The sequence below is a fragment of the Dipodomys ordii genome, unplaced genomic scaffold (assembly GCF_000151885.1).
Source record: "Dipodomys ordii isolate 6190 unplaced genomic scaffold, Dord_2.0 Scaffold87, whole genome shotgun sequence".
Classification (NCBI taxonomy): domain Eukaryota; kingdom Metazoa; phylum Chordata; class Mammalia; order Rodentia; family Heteromyidae; genus Dipodomys; species Dipodomys ordii.
In genome coordinates, this window is record NW_012267303.1 from 1,111,877 (window position 1) to 1,122,572 (window position 10,696).

General features: G+C 62.6%; 2 protein-coding genes across 2 annotated transcripts in view; one reads left to right on the forward strand and one right to left on the reverse strand.

Annotated features, from left to right (window-relative positions):
- Positions 1-6,466, forward strand: part of Gramd4 (GRAM domain containing 4) — a 64,731-nt gene extending 58,265 nt beyond the window's left edge. Inside the window, exons 15-19 of the mRNA XM_013025721.1 lie at positions 473-922; positions 1,993-2,086; positions 3,051-3,135; positions 3,994-4,062; positions 4,403-6,466. Of these exons, the coding sequence (XP_012881175.1) occupies positions 473-922; positions 1,993-2,086; positions 3,051-3,135; positions 3,994-4,062; positions 4,403-4,507 (803 nt within the window). The 3' untranslated portion in view covers positions 4,508-6,466. The remainder of the gene's footprint in view (positions 1-472; positions 923-1,992; positions 2,087-3,050; positions 3,136-3,993; positions 4,063-4,402) is intronic.
- A 2,400-nt stretch (positions 6,467-8,866) lies between these two features.
- The window catches only part of Cerk (ceramide kinase), a 31,901-nt gene continuing 30,071 nt past the window's right edge, over positions 8,867-10,696 (reverse strand). The window contains exon 14 of the mRNA XM_013025722.1: positions 8,867-9,909. Within this exon, the coding sequence (XP_012881176.1) occupies positions 9,837-9,909 (73 nt within the window). The 3' untranslated portion in view covers positions 8,867-9,836. The remainder of the gene's footprint in view (positions 9,910-10,696) is intronic.

Consider the following 10,696-nt stretch of genomic DNA (forward strand, 5'->3'; position numbering starts at 1 on the left):
AGTCCTCTGCTCACCTCTGCCCCTGGGGAAGGTGATGTTGGCAGATTAGGGGGTCCTCAGGACAGTGGACATTGGAGATTTTCCCATCCTGGCCCTGTGGCTTCCAGGCGTCCCTCCTGTCCCATGCTGGGGCCGCTAGCCCTGAGAGGAGCCCCTCCCGCCCCAGGGCTCCGCTGTGGCAGGTGTGTGGGTCTCAGCCCTGAGGAAGCCCCCCTCCACCCACAGGCCCCAGGGTGATGGGGGCAGGGGTTTCCCTGGGTCTTCAGACCCCTTAGCCAAAGCCACTGTAGAGAGCCAGGGCAGCGAGGGTGAGGCCAAAGCCTCCGGGCCCATGTGTCCGCTCCACTCTGCTCAGACGTCCTACGCGCACCCCTTTCCTTCTGTGGTGGTCACATGTCTGTTGTCTCCTTTCTGGCCAGCTGTCAGGGTATGACAAGGTACAGTGTCGTGTGAACCCTTCGGCTGCTGTGACCTGATGCGGTGCCCTTGCTGTGTTGTGGTTACCACGGCGCCGGGCAGCCATGGCCTCGGCCAGAGTGTGCTGGGGCTCAGGCCTGGCCCGGAGCCTCGGGCTGGGGAGGGTGGGGCATTGTGTGGCCAGGGCCGGCTCTGGAAGGGGCCTTGGGAGCTGCACCCTCACATGTGGACTGGAAGCTGCTGAGCTGGTCGGGGCCTGCAGCTAGTGTGGGCAGGGAGGCCCCTGTGCCCCCCCCGCACCCCGACATGGCCAGCTGCGTCTCCCCAGACCCTGACCCGCGCCCTGGGTGCCGTTGGCAGCTGCAGACGGCCTCATCACGGAGCTGCGTGTCCAGTGCGCCAGCCGGCCTGAGCAAAGACGAAGAGGTGGGCCGCTTCCACAGCACCAAGAAGGGCAACTTCCACGAAATCTTTAACTTGACGGAGAACGAGCGTCCTCTGGCCGGTACGTGGGGGCCGAGTCAGGAGCCGAACAGGCACACAGGAGATGGGAGCGGGGCCCAGGCCCGGCCCCTCCTGGAGGGTGACCTCACCCTGGCTGCGGGCCGAAGGAGCGCGTATCTGCTTCCCAGGGAGGTGGCGCGGGAGCCAGGGAGCCAGGGCGCCAGGGAGCCAGGGCACCAGGGAGCCAGGGAGCCAGGGCGCCAGGGCGCCAGGGCGCCAGGGAGCCAGGGAGCCAGGGCGCCAGGGAGCCAGGGAGCCAGGGAGCCAGGGAGCCAGGGCGCCAGGGAGCCAGGGAGCCAGGGAGCCAGGGCGCCAGGGCGCCAGGGAGCCAGGGAGCCAGGGCGCCAGGGAGCCAGGGCGCCAGGGCGCCAGGGCGCCAGGGCCACCTCCGCCAGAGGAGGCCCCATTCCCTGCGCGGCCCGGATGCCAAGGCGTGAGGCTCAGCTCTGCCCACGTCAGTGTTGGGGAACGTGGGGTGGGGCCCAAAGTTGCCCCTGGCCGGATGTGTCCTGGCACATAGGTCTGTGTGGACAAGCCAGAGGTGTCCATTAGCCGGTGCCTGTGGAGCTGACCTCTGGTCAGTCTTCCAGGTGGAGCCCCAGATCGGCAGGTACAGGTGCGGGGACGAGAGCCCAAAGCCCCCGTCTGTGCGTCTGGCCAGGGCTGCGGCGGCGGGCTGCACCTCACGGTTGGCCGGGCGCTCACACACAGCCCCACGCGCCCCCGAGGAGGAAGCGTGTTCCCTGACACTGCCTCACTCCACTGGCCAAGCCTCACAATAGACTGCGTGGACTGTGTGTGTGTGTGTGTGTGCATGTGTGTGTGCGTGCGCATGCGTGTGTGTGCGGTGTGTGTGCAGGCCTGGGGACGGGGCCTCTTGCCTGCTTGGCGTGGTACCCCACCACGGAGCTGCCTCTGGCCGCTGGGTCTGCCTCCCCATGCACGGATGAGTGGACGGTCGCTGGAGGCTGCGATGTGTCTTGGAAAAATCAGCGCTGATTAAATCCAGCTTGAGGTGGGCTCGGGCTGGGCATGCCCGTCCGAGGGCTTCAGGCCGGCCCTCTCCCCTAGTGTGTGAGAACGGCTGGCGCTGCTGCCTGATAAACCGAGACCGCAAGATGCCCACGGACTACATCAGGAACGGGGTTCTGTACGTGACGGAAAAGTGAGTGGGGCGCAGCAGGGCTTCCCGGGCCCTGGGCAGGCAGCTGGGCGGCCCTGGGTGGGCGGCTGGGTCCAGCAGTGCTGGGCCTGGTCTCCTAGGCCCCTGGGCAGGCGGCTGGGTCCAGCGGTGCCGGGCCTGGTCTCCTAGGCCCCTGGGTAGGCGGCTGGGTCCAGCGGTGCTGGGCCTGGTCTCCTAGGCCCCTGGGTGGGCGGCTGGGTCCAGCGGTGCTGGGCCTGGTCTCCTAGGCCCCTGGGTGGGCAACTGGGTCCAACAGTGCCGGGCCTGGTCTCCCAGGCCCTGGGCAGGCAGCTGGGTCCAGCAGTGCCGGGCCTGGTCTCCCAGGCCCTGGGCAGGCAGCTGGGTCCAGCAGTGCCGGGCCTGGTCTCCCTGTCCTGCTCCACCTGGCTGTGTGGGCTGGAGGGCCACACCCTGCTTCTGACCCACCCTCTCGAGCCCCAGGGACCATGCAGTGACCATGGCTGTCAAGGGGGTGAGCAGCAGAGCATCCTGGGAAGGGGAGACACAGTGACCTACTGAAAGTCAGGGCCCACTCCAGGACATTTAAGATGCATCAGCCCAAAGATGGCTTGGGCTTTTCTGCTAGACAAGGATGCGTGACAGGGACTCCCGTCACCCCCCCACCCCCGCCCCGTGCAGACAGCTTGCAAGGCCCCGGCTGCCCGTCCCCTAGTGCCTGCCACAGTCAAGGCCCCGAGCTCCCTGTGTTCCCCCAGCCAAAGCACCCAGCCCAGGAGAGCACTGGCCAGCCCCGGGCCCCCTCACCTCTTCCAGGGAGCCCATGGGAGCAAACCCCAGCTCTCGCACAGAGCAGGTCTGCAGCTCTCTTCCAGGCGCTGTGCTTGGTGGGTCACTGCCCACCCCACAGGGCGGTGGAGGCAGAGGTCCTGAGCCGGAGCCCCGGCTTGGGTGCCGCCCACTGACTCTGCGTTCCCTCCCCATCTAGTTACTTGTGCTTCGAAAGCTCCAGGTCTGGGTCGTCGAAGAGGAACAAAGTGATCAAGCTGGTGGACATCACCGACATCCAGAAGGTGGGTGCCCTCCCCCCAATGTTCACCGGTCACGATGCGCGAGGGCTTACTGGGTGATTCACAGCACTGGGGCCACCACCAGTGTTACAGCTCGCCTAGAAGTCTCTGCAGAACCCCGTCAAAGATACAAATAATCCTCGGCCCGCACCCCAGATCCTCCACTCCCCATACTCGTCCCTCACCGCGGCCTACACCCCAGATCCTCCCCGCTCTCTGGTGGTCGGCCCCTGCGCTGGGCCCTCAAGGTGCGTGCGGGGCGGGGAGGCCGCCTGCCTGGCCAAGCGTCTGGAGCCCCAGCGGCAGCTCTGCCACGGTGTTCTGCCCCCTCCGTCTCTGCTGCCAAACTCCCGGCATAGATGCTGGCTTCAAAGTGGGCACACTGTATCCTGAGGGCAGTTTCTTAACCAGCTTTTCTGGAGACTTTGTTCCTGGCCCAGAGGCGGGCTGGTGTGAGCCGCAGGCGCGCTCGGCCGGGTGTGCCTCAGCGACTCTGAGCCGCGGGCTCCCGCCGGGCGCTGGTGGTGGGGTGCCCAGCCTTCGCTTCCCTCCACTGCCACCTGCAGCCCAGGGCTGTTGGCTCACACTGTGTGCAGGGGCATGGAGTACTGTGGGTGTATTGTTGGGTGTTGTGGGTAGTGTGTTGCTTGCTGTTGCGCTGTTGCCCAGAACCACCCAAAGCAGCCTGATCCCCTGTGCCACAGACTCGGGGATCTGCTGCCCTGGCCGCCTGGGCTGGCGGGACAGGCCACTAACTGGTTTGCTGCTCAGTGACTAGATCAGGAGGGTTGTGTAGGTCTTCTCTGTGCCTGGGGGCGTGGGGGGGGGATGGTTGTGGTCACGGCCCACACTGTCTTTCAGTACAAGGTCCTGTCCGTCCTCCCGGGCTCTGGCATGGGCATCGCTGTTTCGACACCATCCACCCAGAAAGTAAGTGCCAGGCCGGTGCTCCTTAGGGGTTGGGGTGGGCTCTGAGCATCCCTGGTATAGTTTCGGCTGGGCCGGTGCCTCCCTCCTGCCGCAGCCCCTCAGTGCGGTCCAGAGAGCACAGCCGGATGGGGGCCACAGGCGATGCCATCCGGGGAGGGAGGCGCTGGGCCAGCAGCCCAGGCTCCCGCCCCTCGCCCTGTGTCTCCGGAGGCTGGAAGTCGTGGGTGGCAGGGGCATCTGCTCTTGTCCCCAGGCTCCGCAGGGCTGCTCGGGCATGGGCACCAGTTCTGTTCGTCCAGCCTGGCAGAAGTGGGCTCAGGCACACGCTCCCTCCCACCAGCCGCTGGTGTTCGGCGCCATGGTGCACAGAGATGAGGCCTTCGAGACCATTTTCGGGCAGTACATGAAGATCACAGCCGCGGCAGCCTCTGGTGGCGACAGCTAGTCCTGACAGGCCGCGGGTCCCTTCCAGACAGCGCGGTAGTGGAACCGACCCACGCCACCTGGTCTTCTGCAATAATCCCCCTGGACCTGCCGTTCCTCTACGTGTTGGCCGGGTTCTGCCCCCCTCTGGGAGGGGCGGGCTGCCCCGCCGGGGTGAAGCACTTTAGTCCACACGGGTGGGCAAAGGCTCCTTGCGGCCTGCGGAAGGACGCCGCCTCCAGCCCCGCACGGCTCCTCGTTCACTCCCTGCCCTGGGCGCAGACCCAGTGCCAGCCGAAAAGGCTCTCCTGACCCCAGAGGTGTGTCCCCATCAAAGCCATAGCAGAGTGGTTTGTGGTCCCTCCTGTGGGTTTGGCGATGGTGAGCGGGGGCACGGAGGCCCCTCCATGGCCTCCAAAACCGCCAGCGGTCTCTCTCGGCCTTCAGTGAGACCCAGGTGCCTCGCTGACCCTCAGCGCTGGCGCCGGGCGGGGTCGGGCACAGCCTTGCGTTCTGAGCTTGGCTCATGGGGGCTGGTGAGGAGAGGCCCTCGGGTCCCAGGGGGTCCGGTCCTGGCCCACCACCCCCCCGGGCATCTTGCCGACATACGGCAGAGGGAGGGCTTACAGGTAGAAGCACATCTTTTCAGCACTTGGCTCTTCGGAAGGCCGGAGCGTGCCGGCAAGGCTTCGGGTGCTCTGCCCTTTGGTTGCTCTCAGGTGGAAGTCAGCTGGAGTCTGGCTGATGGATGGGGTAGGCCGGGGGCGGGCAGGCTGTGGGGCCCCAGGAAAGCCTGGCAGCGCCCTCCACCCTAGGGGCCACCCTGACATCTGACAGTATTTCTGTTCTTGTGGCCGGCTCCGCCAGGGAAGCCCCGGTGCTCAGCCGAGCGCTGCGGACGCCGTTGCCCGGGATGCGGCCCGGAGCTCGGAGGTGCCATTTCCTCCGGGACGCCCGTGTGGGACATCAAAAACAGGACACCGGCACCGCTGGCCCCTGCAGGGTGGGTCACCGAGCCCTCCAGACGTCATTAAGATTGTGGTTTTTGTTTTTTTTTTGAAGAAACAGATTATATTTTTTACAGAGAGCAAGCTGTTTTTCTTATTTTTGTATCATTTTTCAGATGTAATTTTTACCTTTGCTCCGATCCTCATTTGCTGGTTTGGGTGTGAGGCCTGATGGCTTGGATGGTGACCCCTTCATCCCAAGGGCTTCCTGCTGGGGGGAGGGAACGGGGGCACACACCCACCGGCTAGATCAAGCACACACCCCACCCTGGAGGGCGAAGGCTCCCCGCCACACAGGCACGGCGTGGGCCAGGGCGGAGCGGCAGCCTGGTACATGGAGGAGGAGCCCTGCGGGGGGACCCACAGCTTCCCGTGCACGGGGGCAGGGAAGGAGCACCCGTGGGAGCCCTAGGCACCTGTGGGGAGGCAGGGTGAGCCCTGATCTGTGCCGAGCCGCGGCAGTGCCTCTCGCAGGCCGGAGGGGAGCCTGAGCAGAGAGAGGCAGAGTGGTTTAGTTTGAGCCCTTTTACAGAGAAAGGGAGATGAAGACTTGACCACATGGCAGGGGCCGGGCCCCACCGCGTGGCCCTTGGCGGCCAGGGAGACGAGGGCAGCCCAAGCCGACACTGCCAGCGGGTCCTGGTGTGGAGCCCACGGGGCGGGCGGGCGGGCCAGGCCCAGGCTCTGGGCCCCCTGCCAGGGAGACCGTGCTTTGTCGCAGGTGGCGTAAGTCTGGGTGGGTATTTAATTTCTATGACTAGTCACCGAAGTAGATTGAATGTTACCTTTTGTATGTCTGAAGCCTGAGTCTATTTTGAGCTGTACGTAATGGTTGCTGGCGTAAAGGGTCGTCCTCTATGAAGAACGGATGGGAGAAGCCTCCGTCACATTTTTTTAAAGAAAACCTTGTTTAAAGAAAGTCTTGTATACATTATAATTTTATTTAAATAAACCTAAAATGCTTTGTGCCAAGGCAAGGCCCACCGTGTTCTTGGCAGGGTTCTGGATGTGTGTGGCCCAGCAGCTGGGCAGCCCCGGTCCCTGCGCACCCCTCGCTCCTGCGGCAGGGCAGCAGGCTAGGAGGGGAGGCCACCGGGGTGGACTGGGGGGAAGCAGGGCCTGGCGGGGGAGGGGCTGCGAGCGGAAGGTGGGCCCCGAGTCCCAGAGGACACTGGGGAGGGCTGAGGGGGTGGAGACCAGGCAGAGACAGGGTGCAGGTGCTGGCTCCCACGAGCTGTACATCCTGTGGGAAGATGGGCCCTGGCAACATCCCAGCAGGGCAGAAGACCCTGCTTCTAAAACAAATGGTGCTGACCGCCCTTCATCCCCCGGGCCCGTGAGCTCCAGCAGGCAGGGGCTGCCCGGCTCCCAAGGAAGGGGTCTGGAGACAGCGCACCTTGAGTGTGGCTGCGTGAAGCCGGGCATTTCCATATCCCATCCGTCCACCCACCCATCGGCACATCCATCTGCCGTCCACCCATTCACTCAGCCTCTCTACCCCATCTTTCACCCGCCTGTCTCCCATCCATCTTACCCACTCATCCACCCATCTGACCATCCATTCATCCTTTGTTCATCTGCTCTCCATCCACCCACCCATTCACCCACGTTCCATCCGTCCACTCTCCCCACCCATCCTTCCATCACTTGCTCACCTCCCCACTCATCCATTTTCCCATCTACTCGCCCTCCCTCCCCCCCCGTCCATCTTCCATCCACTCACACTCCACCAACCCACCTACTCATCCAGCATCCGTCTACCCACCCTTCATCTACCTTCCATCTACATTCACCCCCGCACACCCATCTTCCATCAATCTCCCCGCCCATCTACACACCTTACCTCCCTGTACTCACACATCCACCTGTCCCGAATTCATCTTCCGTCCATCCATCCACCCATCCACCTGTCAGCCCACCCCCCCTTACATCCTACCGCCTATCTTCCCACTCGTCCATCTGTCCATCTAGCTTCTCCCTGCTCTCACGGGTCACATTCCTCCCCTACTTTCTCTAGCCATGGCTGGACAGCAGCGATTGTGCTGGAACGCAACAGAGACGAACTTCCTCAGAGACAGCCTTCCTAGAGCACCCCTGCTTCCACCACCCCAGCCACCTCCTCCCCTCCCCTCTGCAGCGCGCCCATCCTTCCCTGACTGCTCAGCGAGGCAGCTCCTCGCTCATGAAGGGGGGAGGGGGCGGGGCGCTGGAACCCGGCTCTGGAGGTGGCAGAGGAGTTTCCCACACCCAACCCTCACGTGTAGCTGGAGACCCACCGCGCCAGCAGAAAGAAGTTTCTGAGAACACACGGTCTGTTTCTTTCCCCAAATAGCATAACCTCCAAACCAGGCTGTCCAACCCTGAAAAGCAGGAAGTGATGCCCTGATTTGCAAACGGGGGGCTGTCGGGAAGGCGGCCACGGGAGCGTGGGGGTTGGGGTGCCATCCATTTTCAGCAAGGTGCAGCTACACCTTTGCTCACTTGGTCTTGTTTTTTAAACTTCACTCATGTGTTTTCATAAATAAAGTACTCTGCTTTGAGAAAGAGAACTTGCAAATAAAAGAAAATGCCACCTGCTGCCCAAAGTAACTTTATTTTTATCTTCTCAAACACCTCTGGTGCAATACACCATTTTCTAGTCTTGAAACCAGCAAGAGTAGGAGGCCAGGCCGCCCTGCACGGGCCCTTCACTTCCCAGCGACGGGGCTGCGGCGGGGCGGAGGCGGCAGCTCGCGGCCTCGCCACCTCCGCACTCGAATAAACAGGAATAAGTTACCACGCATGAATGCGGCTGACTATTTTGCACCAGTGAGCCACAAAGGAAGTTAAAACATGGACGAACCCTTCCAAAGGCTCCCGTGTTCCCCATCTAACACCAGTCCCGGTATCTTCAAACCCCCAGTGTGGGGCCGGGTAGCTGCATAAGAAATGGGCCCGGAATGTGAGTGGCTGCCTCCTGCCCGGGGCAAAGGCCGGAGGCCCTTCAGGGCGCCAGACCTGCTGCATCTGCCGCAGCTCCAGGTTTCCCTTTTCACTGCCGGCCTCTGGGTGGAGCTGGGGGGGGGGGGAGGGCTGGCAGCGTGGGCTCTGCCTGAGCCGCTGTGGGATGAGGCGGAGGCTGCTCGGGGCTGCCTGGCCCTGGCCCTGGGCCCTGGTATCCCCGTGCCCCCACCCCTCCCCAAGCCAGCACAGACCTGGAGTCATTGCTGAACCCTCCATTACTTTGAATGAGGCCCTCTATGGCTGCCCTTCTGTCTGGGAGGGACTGAGGGATGAAGAGGACATTTCCCATCAGCTTCTAATGGAAATCCACACAAGGGATTAGGGAATAAATGCCCCGGGTCAAACGCAGCATCCACTCGTGCCCTCTGCCAGGGCCCACGTTCAGCACACCTGTAACAGCGCCTCCTTGCAAATCAAGTTTCAGCTGCACATTCTTGTACTTCACAGAGACTAATTGACGTAAATCTTACCATATACACTGGGCTGGAAACAAGGGTGCGGGGCCCAGCAGAAGTCCTGGTCTCTAGCCTCAGGGCCAAGACCGGAAGCTACCATCCCTTCTGCTAGAGACAAAACAAACAGCCAGGACACCGCCCGCCCACACTCCTCTGATTGACAGGAAAGAGCTTCCAATAAATATGTAGAACCCAGGATGAAGAGAAGAACAAATATGGTCCAAGACGACTCAAGACGTGCACCAAAGTAACCCAGCCGGAGGTGGGAAGACCCTGTCACCCGCTGCTGGAGCTGGGGTTGGGAGCAAGCACAGAGCCTCAGCATGGCCCTCGGCCGGGGTGCCAGCTGCTCGCTGGTTCCTAACGGCCACGTGGCCCATTTCCAGCACACTCGGCATGAGGACATGCTCTGGAGCGCTGTGCTGCTGTCTGCGCACGCCACACAGAAGGATATCGGAGTGACCTCCTGACGGCAAGAGCGTCCAGCGAAGGCGGAGATCAACATCTGCTTCCAAAGCCTGGCTGCAAACAGCTCCAGAAAACATCACTGCGAAGTGGCCGGTGGACACCCGTGTCCACACGCCGCAGCCCAGTTCCTGCCAAGTCCCGGAATTATTGCAATAGCGGCTCGCGTGGGCTGCTTGGGAATCTTCACTGCTGGCGTCGGAAGATGCGCAAAGCCGGCGGGACTGCCTGCCGGGACGCAGATTTCCTAGAACTCAGAATGCCAGGTATCTACTTACGATTGTTGACAAAGGCATTTTTTTTCTAAAATCAAGATTTAACTATCAAAAATAAACTTCTAAATGTCAATGTCTGTCTGAACATAATTGAGCTGTGGTCCTTTCTTGATTTTTGAGCTTCCCGGGCGGCAGGGAGCGGCTCCTCAGCTCGGTGACTCTTGCTTAGGAGTCTCCTCGATTCCTCGAGCAAAGAGGCGAACCAGCTGGCAGTGGACCCTGCAGAGACACACGGCCGGCTTCAATGCCACGCCGGTGGGGCCCAGCAGCGCGCGCCTCTCCTCCCAGGTGCTCAGGAGGCAGTGGCCGCCCCAGGCAGAAAGCCTAAGACTGACCGAGTGACAGCTAAAGCAGTGGGCCCTGGAGGCACGGCTCAAGTACATTGCAAGTGTGAGGCTCCAGTTTAAAACCCGTGACTGCCGCAAAAATGCGGGGAGGGGGGGGCAAAAAAGCCAAGTGCTGACGGCTCGTGCCATCCAGCTGAGGTGGGGAGGAGGGAGGTGTGAAGCCGGCCCTGGAGTAATGCTGTCAGGGTGCCCATCTCCACGGAAGAGGCTGGGCACGGCGGCCATGCCTGTCATCCCAGCATGGGTAAGAAAACCCGTCGAAAAAGGGCTGGAGGTGTGGCTCCGCAGTATAGTGTCTGCCTTGAAAGCACCAGGCCTCAAGTTCAAAGAATCCAGCCAAACAAAAGCCAACCCCGAATGGCAGCCGCCTGGCTCCGCCCCTCCCACGCGAGTCCTTCCTGGCACACCAGGGCCTGGCGCCCAGTCCGCACAGGCGCACACGCAGCCTCCTGGGGCTCCTCCTCCCCCTTTTCCTGCTGCCCCCCCAGCACTGAGCACACATCCGGCGTGTCCCGTGGCCCAGGCCTGCGGAGGGCTGCGTGACAGCAGGACTTGTGTTTGCTTTGTGAATTATTTAGCGGAAGGAAAAGGCGAGGAGGGAGAGAGAACGCCTGCGGGGTGTCACTGAGGGGCGGGGCGGGGCGTGAGGGGCGAGGGCG